Source organism: Callospermophilus lateralis, chromosome 5 (genome assembly GCF_048772815.1).
Source record: "Callospermophilus lateralis isolate mCalLat2 chromosome 5, mCalLat2.hap1, whole genome shotgun sequence".
NCBI classification, from domain to species: domain Eukaryota; kingdom Metazoa; phylum Chordata; class Mammalia; order Rodentia; family Sciuridae; genus Callospermophilus; species Callospermophilus lateralis.
In genome coordinates, this window is record NC_135309.1 from 43360768 (window position 1) to 43373455 (window position 12688).

General features: G+C 49.7%; 1 protein-coding gene across 1 annotated transcript; it reads left to right on the forward strand.

Annotated features, from left to right (window-relative positions):
- Nucleotides 1-11727, forward strand: B4galt7 (beta-1,4-galactosyltransferase 7). The gene is made up of 6 exons (XM_076855852.2): nt 1-131; nt 3773-4135; nt 6774-6999; nt 8075-8158; nt 8678-8782; nt 9443-11727. Exons 1-6 carry the CDS (start codon nt 82-84, stop codon nt 9596-9598), a joined length of 984 nt encoding a protein of 327 aa, XP_076711967.1. The 5' UTR covers nt 1-81; the 3' UTR covers nt 9599-11727.
- Nucleotides 11728-12688: the final 961 nt, after the last annotated feature.

Below are 12688 nucleotides of genomic sequence, written 5' to 3' on the forward strand. Positions count from 1 at the left end.
GCGGAGGCGCCGCGTAGGACCCGGAGGCCGGGTCCGCGGGGCTGCGAGCTCGAGCCCCATGTGCAGCCGCCTCCCCACACGATGTTCCCCTCCCGGAGGAAAGCGGTGCAGCTGCCCTGGGAGGATGGCAGGTGAGCGGCGGCGGCCGGCTCGGGCCGCGTCCCGCCGGGTGTTACCCCTTTCCGGGCCACCCGCGGAATTTAGGGGGCTGAGGCCATCAGGTCTAGTTCTCTGCGGCTTTCTCTGAGGGTCTGTGGCTCTCCCAATGGGTCTCTCTCTTTCCCTCTGTCGCTGACTCTCCCTCTATCTTTCTTCATTGACCTCCCTTTGTGAATTTGTTTCCCTCCTTGAGAGTCTCTTATGTCTTTTCGTGTTTTTCTCCACTGGCCCATCTCCCAGTTCGTGTGCGTCTCAGACTCGGTGGACTTCTTGTAGTGGATCTCAATCTCTCTGTTTTTCTTGGCCTACTAGGACCTTAATCCGTTTCTTTGGTCTTGCCACCCCTATTACAGCCCCATAGCTTCAGGCCCTACCCTCTTTTCTTCGTGCTTCCCCATACTTTGCCCAGAAGAGCATACCAGACAGAAGCTTCGTATGCACTGCCTGGTTGGCCACTGCCTGGCTTGTACTAGACACTTCTCACACAACCGTTAGTTCATTTCCTGTGCAGCTGTACTTGCATGGGGCTTGCTCCAAGTGTTAGGTGTGAGCGTGTCCCAGATCTTAGCTAATGACGTTTCCCATTAAGCAGAATGGAGAGAGCCATTTGACTGCCTACATTTTGGGGGGATGTCCACAGTTCAGGCTTGAAATCCCCCCAGAATACATGCTAGTGGATCTTTGCACAATGAGTGATACTTCATTCCCTTTCTGTCTTAAATTTGTTAGGTGCCATAAGACTCTAGAATTTAGTGGCCAAGGTTCTTTTCTTTTTTTCCCCAAACTTGGTGCTGAAATGAATAGGAATATAATAGAAGGCATGGCCTATGGAGTCAGACCTGAGCTGGAATCATGTTTAGTGGACAAGTGACCAGAAACAGATCACTTAATCTTCCTGATTTAGTCTTCCATCTCTGAAATGGGGATCATAATATCTACTCTACAAGTCTGTAGGAGGATTAAAGATCATATGTGTAAAACCCTTGTCACTATGCCTTACACAGAGAGGATAACAGTTCTAGTTACCTTTCACTTTTGAGGTGCTGTAGTTAGAGCAGCTGAATATTCAAATATTGACCACCAATATTTGTAGGAGAAAAGAAAGGAAAAGGAAAGAAGGAGTATTTCCATTTCTGGATTCCTTTCTATAACTGTGTCTAACCCCCTCCTCCACGGTTTCCTGATGCAGTCTGTGCTTTTGACACAGGGGTATAAGGATCCATGCAGCAAATTCAGGATAGTGTAGCAATTGAGTGTTGGCTCTGGAGTTTGAAGTCATCTCTTAGTCTTGGGCAATGACTGATGGAAACAAAGTGTCATCTGAATTGCTCATCAGAGCCAGAGTGGCCTGGGCCTGGGAAGCATCTGGGATTGCAGTTCTGGATCTTGTCAGCAGGTGGCATTAGCAATGACTTTGGGTTTCCATTGCTCTGAGGAAATGGGATTCTGGGCTCAATTTAGTTGCTAGTAGTTTGGGCTCTTAGAACACAGGAGGAGATCACCACGGGAATGTGATCCTGGTAGGATGAGCAAGCTGGATAGAAGGAACAGCATGGGAAAGTGTGTGGAATGTCCAATCCATGACATACACCTGGGTAATGGTCACTGCTTCTTCTCCAAAAGGAGGAATACTATCCCAAGTCTGCTTTCCCAGACTCCACCTCGCCCCCAGAGAAAGCCAAGAGGGCAAGAGAGAATCTGTAGGGATTCCAGCCTTCTCAGGCCACTTGCAAGACTGGGTTCTGTTCCTTCCCAGCGGAAACCACCTCCGCAGGACAATGGTGGGTAAGTCAGAAGCCCTGTGAGGATGTCCAACTGGTCCACCTCTCAGCTGCATGTGGGACCTGGGCCTGGCTTCAGGGCTGCTGGCTTCCAGGTTGGCAGTTTTGCCTCTAGAGAAAGGTAGGCATTGGTCTAGCTCTGGTTTGTGACTTAAAGCATGCCAGAACTGCCCTATTCCTTCCTTTAACTCAAATAGCAAACCCTTTGCTCTCTGACCTGTGTTGGGTCCACAGATATGAATCAGACCTGGTTTGACAAATAGGGTCTCAAGTCATTACAAGTGAGTGCTTTAAACAGAAGTACTAGATGGCATGGGAAGACAAAAAAGGGAACCTTATAGGGTGGGGGTAAGATGGTAGGTGGCTATGTTGGAGTTTGTCCTTTAAGAATCAGCATGGGGGGGGCTGGGGATGTGGCTCAAAGCGGTAGCGCGGTCGCCTGGCATACTTGCGGCCCAGGTTCGATCCTCAGCACCACATACAAACAAAGATGTTGTGTCCGCCGATAACTAAAAAATAAATATTAAAAAAAATTCTTAAAAAAAAAAAAGAATCAGCATGGGGCTTCTAGGTAGATAAATGAAGAAGGGCCTGTCAGGCAGGAGGAACAGTGGGGTGAGGAAAGTCTGGAGCAGAAAGGAATGTGGGCAGTGGAGAGACCCTAAGTTACCCAGAGTGAGAGTGAATGGTTGGGAGCAACTGAAGGTTGGATTGAGTCACAAAAGGCTTTGACTGTGAGAGGGCTTTTCCTGTTAGGCCAAGCAGTTTGTCTTTTATCTTGTGAGTAAAGGAAGATCATCCATAAAATTGAAGTGACCTGAGCAGGACAAGGACCAGATAGATGAGAAGGATCACAAGGTAGACTTTACAAGGCCTAGTAGCTAATTCCTGATTCTTAGGTTGTAAAGCAGATCCCATTGTAGATATTGGAGTGGAGGCCACAGGAATTATAGAAGCAGCTTCTTTCTTGGATTTCTCAGTTCCTTTCCTAGCATCCTCAGGAACTTCCAGAGGAAGAATAAAGGAATCAAGTGAATTCAACTTTTTTTTTTAATACCTCCTAACCTAAAGGACAGTCTTCCAGCATTATCCAGTGTCTAAGATATTCAGCTGTTTGTCCAGTTTCTGAAATGAGCCTGAGTGCACCCAACCCTAATCTTTCTTTCCCTCTCTGTCTCTCTTGTTTCATGGGCTGATACTGGGACTGAAGATTTGAGACTCACCCAGTGAACTGCCACTGTCCATTTGGGCCTTGTATTGCTTTAGGGGCAGGTCTGATCTTACTAGAGTAAATATTGGTTGTTTCCCATGGGATTCATGCCAGCATACATTGCTATCTTGGGGGACTTTCTGGTTAGCTCAAGAAGCAGGACAAAGCCAGGGTTTCTCCTGGGGTGAATGTACAGGGGACCAGGTTTGGAAGGCAGTGGATTGTATCTCTTAAGTGGGACTCTTGCCATTGGCTTATGACATCAAACCATTGTCCTGAAAGGGCAAATAAGAGAGGCAGGGATTCCTGTCCCTGCCCTTAAGCTCATGGTCTGACTGCTATTCACTCACAAAGCAGAAGAGCATTGAGGAACTGGGGCAACTTTGTGACTTTAGGAGTGGTTGGAGAGTGTCCCAGAGGTTGGGTGGCAGAAACTGGTCCTAGAGAGTTAAGCAGATTCTGATGTGTCGTACTACAATGAGCAAAACATTTAAGTTGCTTCTGTACTAATTCCCAGGTGCTTGGAATGTGTGCCCTGTGCATGGGGAGGCCAGAAAAAGGGTGTGTCAGAGGGCCCCATGTTGGCCCTGCCCTTCTGACCTCATCCCTGCTCTTGTCCCAGGTCTAGGTTGCTCCCCAGCGGCCTCCCCAGGAAATGCTCCGTCTTCCACCTCTTCGTTGCCTGTCTCTTATTGGGCTTCTTCTCCCTACTCTGGCTGCAGCTCAGCTGCTCTGGTGATGTGGCCCGGGCAGCCAGAGGACAAGGGCAGGAGACCCCGGGTCCATCCCGGGCCTGTCCTCCAGAGATGCCCCCTGAACACTGGGAAGAAGATGCGTCATGGGGCCCCCACCGCCTGGCAGTGCTGGTACCCTTCCGTGAACGCTTTGAAGAGCTCCTGGTCTTTGTGCCCCACATGCACCGCTTCCTGAGCAGGAAGAAGATCCAGCACCACATCTATGTGCTCAACCAGGTGGATCATTTCAGGTAGGAATCCCCCTCCTGACACAGTTCCCCATCACCTGGTGCTTCCCCTTGCCCAGGCCTCTCAGGACTCATTCCTAATCCATTGGGGTTAGGGGTAGAGGATGGGAGCTGATGGACCCCTCCTTATTGGGTCTGGCAGGGTTCTTTGGGGTGGGCTTTGATCTACTTTCCATTTTGGAAAGATCACTGTGGCTATATGAAATAAATTATACTGGGACAAGAGAAGCAGCTGTATACCAGTCATCAGAGGTGATGATAGCTTGGCCAGTATGGTACAAGGGGGTAGAGAAGTGATGTGGAGGAAGTGCAGACAGGACTTGCTGGTGATAGGCTAGGGGAATTATGGAAAGGGAAGATCCCTCCATTTCTCACAGACCATCCTTATCCTAAAATTCTTGACCTTATCCAGCCTTCTCCCCTCCATGACCACCATCCATGCATCTCACATTCCAACCCCTTTCTCATTCCCTTTCAACTTACTCCCACTGTAAGACGAACTCCAGTGATTCCTGGACCCCACCCTCCCCATGAATTCACAGATCCTCCTACCTTTTTACTGCCCACCCTCCTTGTCTCTACTTTTTCTTATCCAATCCTCCCTCATGTCCACCCTTAATATCTAGCCCCTAAACAGTGACATGCATGGCCATGCTGCTCATCTTCCTAACAAAAAGTCCCTGTGTCCTTCTGGAAGCCTTGCATTCTTGCAGTCCATACATGGCAGCCTTCCAAAACTCCTTTTCTTACTCCTTCCTCATCCTCACTCTTGGCTGATGAATTTGCTTCCAGTTTGAGAAAATGGGAATAATTGAAAGAGACCTTTTCTGTTCTCGCCACCTCCACTCATCTTCCAGCTTCCTGCCTATTACTTGGGATGACTGTCACAGTCCTCTGTGGGGCCAGCTCTCCCACTGTAATACTGGGTCCCTCTTCTTCCTCCCACTTGAGGGCAGCACTCCAGTGGATGGCCCCTTTTTCTCCTGCATAATCAATTTTTCTTCTCTCTTGGAACATTCACACCAGCATACACACATACTAAGATAGCTCCTCTCTAAAAGGAAAAGAGGGAAAAAGAGAGTCCCTTCATCCCACATCCCCTACAGCTGTTACCCTACTTCTCTGCTCTCCTTTGTAACAGAACTCCTTCCCCTTCTCTTTTCTCATTTTCCTTTGAACCCCTTTCACTTAGACACCTCCATTGTGACACTGAAACTGCCCTCCTTGAAATCACCAATGACCTCCACTTCATTAATCCCAAGTCTTTGTCCTGTGACCCAGCAGCATCTGCCAAGTGGATTATTTTTTCCTTCTTCATATGCCTCTACTTGACTTCTGGGACAGTGCTCTGTGATTCTCCTCTGTCCCTGCCTGCGAACCTTACTTATCTTCTTTGCCAGTTCTTCCTCATTTCTGTGATGCCTCACCAGCAGTATTCCTTGGGAATCAGTGCTTGGATCTTCTTGCTTTCCTTGCTACAGTCTCTCCCTGAGGATCTCATTCAGTCCTATAGCATTAAATACCTGCTGACTCTGAAATCTGCATTCCCAGCCTAGACACCAGATCTTTCCCCTGAACTTCAAACTCCCACATCCAGACACTTATGCTCCCTCTCCAATTGCTGACTCAGAGGCAGTTTGAACTTAACATAATCACAACTGAGTTCCTGATTATACATCCCAGACCTATTGCCCCTGCCTCTTCCCCTTTTCAGGAAATGGAAACTCAGTGCTATAACTGCTCAAGTGAAAAAGCCTTGGAGTCATGCTCACCTACTTTTTCTTAATCACATAGCATTCATTCTATCAAAAATGCACCTCACCACCCCCTCTGCTCCCTTCAAGCAAAGCCACCTTCATCACTTCTTGCTTCCCGTCTTGTTTGCCTTCCTCTGAACTGCTCCTACAGTCTCTTCCCAATACACTGACTGGAATGATCCCGCTGAAACAAGTCACAGCCCTTCACACCTCTGCTCCGAGTCCTCTAGCAGCTCCCTGTCTCACCAATGTTGATGCCCCAGTCCTTGAGTAATCTGTAGGCCCCATCCCCATCAACCCCTGCTTCATCCCTTTTCCCACTTCATTCTGCCCACATGGGTGTCTGCTCTTGCCTCTGGCCTTGGAAGTTACTTTCTCCTTTCCTTGGAGTCCTGTTCCCCCAGCTTTCATATGGCTCATTCTCTCAGACCTTTAGGTTTTTACTCAAATGTTGCCTGGTCACCCTGGCCCTCCCCAACAGCCCTAAGAGAATAGCTGTCCCTGCCCCTGCACCCAGCAAGTTTCATCCTCCTCTCCCTGCTTGACTCTTCCCACAACTCTTATCTCTGTCTGCCTCGTTATGTATACTTCTTGGTTTTCTCCCACTGGATTGTCAGCTCTTAAGAGGGGGCTTTATTTTCTCACTGCTGTATCTTCCAGTACAGTTTTGAGCAGTTTTAGCACACTGCAGGTGCTCAGTAAACACTTGTGCCCCAAATGGGGGGTTCAGCCCCATGTAGTGAAGTCAGTGCAGGGCTGAGGGTAGCAGAGGCCCCCCTGGGGTGGGGTGTGTGTGGGAAAGAGGCTTTCATGCAGAGCTGGGGGCAGGACCAGGTGGTGCGCAAGCCTGCTGTCCCTTGCCTAGCCTCAACCTCCCTACACAGGTTCAACCGAGCAGCACTCATCAACGTGGGCTTCCTGGAGAGCAGCAACAGCACAGACTACATTGCCATGCATGATGTGGATCTGCTCCCTCTCAACGAGGAGCTAGACTATGGCTTCCCTGAGGCGGGGCCCTTCCATGTGGCCTCGCCGGAGCTCCACCCACTCTACCACTACAAGACCTATGTGGGCGGCATCCTGCTGCTCTCCAAGCAGCACTACCAGCTGGTGAGGCCTGGCCCAGCCTGCTTTGCTTAGAACTCGCCCCACCCTGGGGTGGAGGCAGTTGGCAGGACAGAGCAGCCTCCTGGGCCCAGCAGATGGAGTCCTGCACAGGCCTAGCAGGGGACTCAGCAGTAGCCAGAGACATGAGAGAGGATGAGGAATGAGCAAGTCAGCTAGTGAGGGCTCTGCTATAGCAACAGAAACCCCCACGCCAGCTGACTTCAGTAAACTGGGGATGTGCTGGCCCTCACGTTTGAAAAGTGGGGTTGGTTGAGGGTCTGGCTTCAGGTGCATTTTGCCCACCTCTCAGCCAGTCACTGGGACTCTGTGTCTTTCTCTCTCAGCTTTGCCTTCCAGGCATTAGAGTGCAGTTCTGCAAGGAGGTTTTTGTAGCTGCAACCAGTGTTCCTTTAGGACCCAAGCTTGTGGGAGATGGACCTGCTCCTTCCCGAAAAGCCCAGATAGGAGTCCCCAAGCACAACCTCACTGGCTTTTGATTGGTCTGTTCCTGAGTCTGTCACTGTGGTTGGGGGCACAGATGGGTGAGAAGAATTGAGTGACTTGGGGCTAGGGCTCCCAGTCTTGTCTTTAAGCCATGGCCAAAGCCAACTTTATGCCCCTGAGCCAAATGCAAAAAATAGTTGTAATCACAGACCCCAACTGTCTTTCTCACGCAGAGGAAGAGATTAGGTCAGAGCCATTTCAGGAGAAACGAGAGTAGGAGGGAATTGCAGAAATCAGTACAAGTTGGCATCTCTGCCCATCAGCAACCTCCCAGAGGTGTCTCCTCTGGCTAGTCAGACATTTTTGAGACTAATCTTCTCATCACACAAGTTCAGGGCCCTTTTAGAATGTTACAGGGACTGGAATGTACTGACTCCTCCTTTCTACCCTCCCAATACCACAGGGGTGGAGGGACCTGGAAGCCCTGGTGTTCATTCAGAACAGTCAGGGGAGGAAGAGGAAGGGGGAGCCTGGCTTCTCAGGCTTGGTCTGGGGTTTTTCTAAGTGGTAGGGAACCAAAGTATACCCCTGGGAGGAGGCAGCAGGTGACAGATGCTCCCTGTCTCTGTGTCAGTGCAACGGGATGTCCAACCGCTTCTGGGGCTGGGGCCGCGAGGATGATGAATTCTACAGGCGCATCAAAGGAGCTGGGCTCCAGGTAAGACTTCCTCCAGGGCTGGGGATGTGGTTCACGCCTGGAATGCGTGCGGCCTGGGTTCGATCCTCAGCACCACATACAAACAAAGATGTTGTGCCCGCCGATAACTAAAAAAATAAATATTAAAAAAATTCTCTCTCTCTCTTTCTCTCTCTCTCTCTACCTCTCTCTCTCTTTAAAAAAAAAAAAAAAAAAAAAAGACTTCCTCCAGGGCCCTGCCACCTCCTCAGCCACTGTGGCTGCCCTAAGGTTTCCTTTTCTTTCTGAGGGGAGTTCCTGCAGTTTGGAGATTCTACACACACTGCCCTCCCTACCCCCAGTTCTGATCCCTGCCCTGAGTCGCAGTGGTCATTTTATCAGTCCTTTGTCCTCTGTACCTCAGTCTCCTCTCCTGCGAAATAAGAATACAAGCCCCTGCCTGTGGCCTCCTGGCAGGCAGTAGGACCCCAGAGGAACTAGTGGAGAGGGTCAAGACTCCAGGAGGAGTGGCCTGACCCCCACTTCCTTTGGTCTCCTTAGCTTTTCCGACCCTCAGGAATCACAACTGGATACAAAACATTTCACCACCTGCATGACCCAGCCTGGCGGAAGAGGGACCAGAAGCGCATTGCAGCTCAAAAACAGGTGCTGACTAGTCTCCTCATCAGGACAGATAAGTGGTAATGTGGGGAGCCAACAGGCCCAAGCATTTCACCAAGTTCTGCTTGGGCCCCAATGGCCTATCCTTCCCTCTTGGCCCAGTCAGTCGGTGGACATTCTGCTTACAACCGTGTCCTGCCCTGGTAGCTGCCATGAGCATCCTGGACACTGGGCTGCCTATCCATTCATGTAGGCTAAGGGTTGGGGGAGGCTTAGCTGAAGATACTGGAATCTGCTGAGTTCAGTAGTGCACCTCTGTAATCCCAGATTGAGGAGGCTGTAGCAGAAAGATCATAAGTTTGAGGCAGTCTCAGCAACTTAGTGATGTCCTAGCTCAAAATAATAAAAAGGGCTGGAGATGTAACTTAGTGGTAAAGTGCCCTGGGTTCAATCCTTAGTATAAAAAAGAAAAAAAAGGGGGGAGTATGCCAGAATCCCTATTCCTCACACAGCCTCTTCCCTCAGAGGCATAATCATCCAGAAAATTCCCAGGATATAGCTGTGAGTAAGAGAGCTTTCTGAACTTGGGGTTCCCCTGTCTTACTGGGAATCACAGGATCTTTAACGTTGAGGCTCTGTGAGATCAGTGGACAGCTGTCACTCATGAAGCCCTGAATCTGAGCCCTTTTCTCCTTTCCTTTCCAGGAGCAATTCAAGGTGGACCGGGAGGGAGGCCTGAACACTGTGAAGTACCGCGTGGATTCCCGCACAGCCCTGTCTGTGGGTGGGGCCCCCTGTACTGTGCTCAACATCATGTTGGACTGTGACAAGACGGCCACCCCCTGGTGTACATTTGGCTGAGTTGGCTAGATAGTAAGGAAGCACATGCCTACTGGCCACATTGCTACTCAGGCTCAGGACAAAACCTCAGGCCTCGGGCCCAGTTCCGATGAGATGTGGAGTGGTCTGAAGAAACAGGCAGCAAGCTCTGTGTTTGTAGCAGCTACCCCCAGAGGCAGACCTGCACCAGGAGAGGACAAATGCAGAGTCTGGATGCTGCTGCAATAAACAGTGATCAGAGAGAGACTAAAAAGTGGCTCCCAACTGGGACTCTCCACCCTGCCTCTCTGCTAACCCTGCTCTGCCTCCTTCATGTGCTGAGGCCTGTGGGCAGTGGGAGGGTTGTACAGGACAACCTCTAATCAGCCTTGAGTTTGTTCCTTCCTGCTGGACTGCCTCCTGCAGAGATACAATTTAGAAGCCAAGCAGCTGATGTAGATGGTAATTGTGATTGGGAGGCTTAGAACTTCAGAAACCAGAGCACAAGCACACAGAAAGCAACAATGGATACCAGTTCCCACTGGTTGTCACCATGCAGGAATGTGGGCCTATTGCAAACAGATACTCTAATTTTTCAAAAGAACCTAGAATGCTGGACTCTTAAGCGAAATCTCCTGATTTTTAAATGATAACAGCTAATTGAAACTTGCAAAACGTATGACAGGCCAAACAGAATGTGTTGTGGACCACTGGTTTGTCACCTTTGGCTGAGGGGAAGGGAAAGAAGCAAAAGATGATACCTCTCAGTTGTCGAGGAATTGCTGGCAAGAAATTGGGGTAGGGGTTGGGGTGGCAGGTCCAGGTGAGAAGAAAAGCAGAAGGCATGAGTTTCTTGTGCCACCCTTACCTCTAGGCTTTTGGGCTGCTTCCTTGATGCCCATCTGGGCACTTTCACCCACCTCCAGGCTCCATCTGGTTGGGCTCTGACTCTGGGAGGGTGCTTCATTCTGTCCCTCAGAGAAAGAGCAATTAAAGAAGTAGAACCACAGGACTGGACTTAAGGTAGACAGGATCAGGGAGTGGTGTCTCAGGTTGAAGCTTGAAGGAGGGAGGATCATGATTCTGAGTTGGGAGGAAGAAGATGGGGAGTGGAATAATCCCTGCAGTGTTCATGGCATGAAGGGAAATTTCCAGCAGTCTCCAAGGATCATTGACAAGGAAAGGTGAGGATAGGAGCTGGGGGATGTGGAATTGGGGACTGGAATTGGGGAGTGACCTGGGAGGAAGCATTTGGAGGGAAGCCTAGTGCCACAAGGGCGGGTATGAAGGGCCTTGCAAAGTAAATTGTTCATTCCAAACATTTGACCACCAAAAATTTGGGGCACAAGTGAGAGGAGACTTGGAACCGTTAACACTGGTTTGTGTAACATTGGGACATGTCAAGTGCTGCAGAACAGATTGAGGTCCCAGAGTTGAAAAAGGTAGAATCAACAGTGCTAATCAAAAAAGACTCCTCCTCTGAGGATGATGTCAGGGTGTTGGGTGCAGTTGATGGGTTATGTACCATACAACCTGTATGTAAGTTGAGAGATTTAAGCAGAGATGGTTGGAGTAGAGCTTGAGGTTCTGAGACCTAGCTCAGAGCTGTGATGCTAGACTGATATTGCCCAGTGATTCGTCCTCACCTACTGTATTGAACAAACAGGCCCCGACTCCAGGGCAAGCACGAAGTTAGGGATGAGGTGCTGTGTGCCCCAGTGTCCCAGCATCCCTCATCTTGGACTTGTATATAACATAGGCAGTGACATGTGGCTCATGGAATTAGTGGGAATGAATGTGATATCAAAGCCCCCAGCTCCCAATTTGGGGAGGCCTTCCTTTCCACTTGCACTGGAGGAGTGGAATGAGCAGAAAGGACAAAAAGATGCTTTCACCTTGTGGGATCAGTCAACAGCACACATCCCCAGCAGGTGTGGTGGCACACACCTGTAATCCCAATGGCTTGGGAGGCTGAGGCAGGAGGATCACAAGTTCAAAAGCCTTAGCAACTTAGTGAGGCCCTAGCAACTTAGCAAGACACTGTCTCTAAATAAAATATTTAAAAAGGGCTGAGGATGTGGCTCAGTGGTTAAATGTCCCTGGGTTCAATCCTTGGTACCAAAAAAAAAAAAAAAAAAAAAAGTACACACCTCCAATCCTGCACCTCTACACTCCCCCGTGGCTGCTGCCATTAGCCCCCCAGGCCAGGTCTGATGTGGCCCAAATCTGCAGCCTTCCCTCACTTCCCATCCTAGGCCTCCAGCACTCTCCAGATGGGGAGAGGGCAAGTTGTAGTGAGCCAAGGAGAGATGGCTCCGTCTTCCTCAGCACCTTGTTGGCCTGTTTTCTGGAGTGGAATAAACTAGTGACCCTGCCTTGCTGGCTGGGGTGTGGGTGCAATGCAGTAGGACGTAGCTGGCCAACATGGGTATTATAATAATACTATTACTTTTTGAGCATTCATCACATACAGAATACATTGCATTATTTCACTGAGGCCTCTAAGCTAGTTCCTATTTATTAACCTGTTTTATAGATGATAAGGACAAAAAAAAAATAGATGATAAGGACAGAAAAGTACCTTGCCTAGGGTCACAGAGCTGATAAGTGGTGAACTTGTGGACATCTCTAGAATCTGCCTCCAGAAAGAGATTTCATCCTTTTCCCTGCACAGCAGGAGCCCATGCACAGGGGTTTCTTCCCCTGCAGACCCTCCTCAGCCTGAGACGTTCAATATGCAGGGCTTCACCTCTGGGAAGAAAGCAGACCACAGGGAGATTCAGAGTATCTGCCCCATGACTCCTCTACCTCAAGGAAGATGTGGATTTTACTGATGGGAAGGGCCCTCAGAGCTGAAGAGTCCTGATGGCACTTCAGTGGGACCCAAAGGTGGCACCATGACTGAGGGTTGTACAGACTACTCAGGGAAGGCTTGCTGGTGGATAAGAGTCAATCAGAACAGGAAAGATTTCCAGAGGAATTTGCATATGGAAGGCAGAGGCTGGAGAGAGCTTGTTAGGTTTAGGAACTTGCAAAGAATTTAGTGTGTTCCTGGCACCCCAGTACTGTGCAGGAGTTGGGGAGGTGGGCAGCAGAGGAAAAGTTAGGGTGAATCCTGAGGATCTGTGAACA

What these genes read in the sequence shown, in the direction of transcription:
- B4galt7 (XM_076855852.2), top strand. Translation starts at nt 82, where the DNA reads ATGTTCCCCTCCCGGAGGAAAGCGGTGCAGCTGCCCTGGGAGGATGGC. An exon ending in CTGCCCTGGGAGGATGGCAG is followed by an intron (nt 132 to 3,772) that starts GTGAGCGGCGGC and finishes CTCTTGTCCCAG; the next exon opens with GTCTAGGTTGCTCCCCAGCG. An exon ending in GCATTGCAGCTCAAAAACAG is followed by an intron (nt 8,783 to 9,442) that starts GTGCTGACTAGT and finishes TTTCCTTTCCAG; the next exon opens with GAGCAATTCAAGGTGGACCG.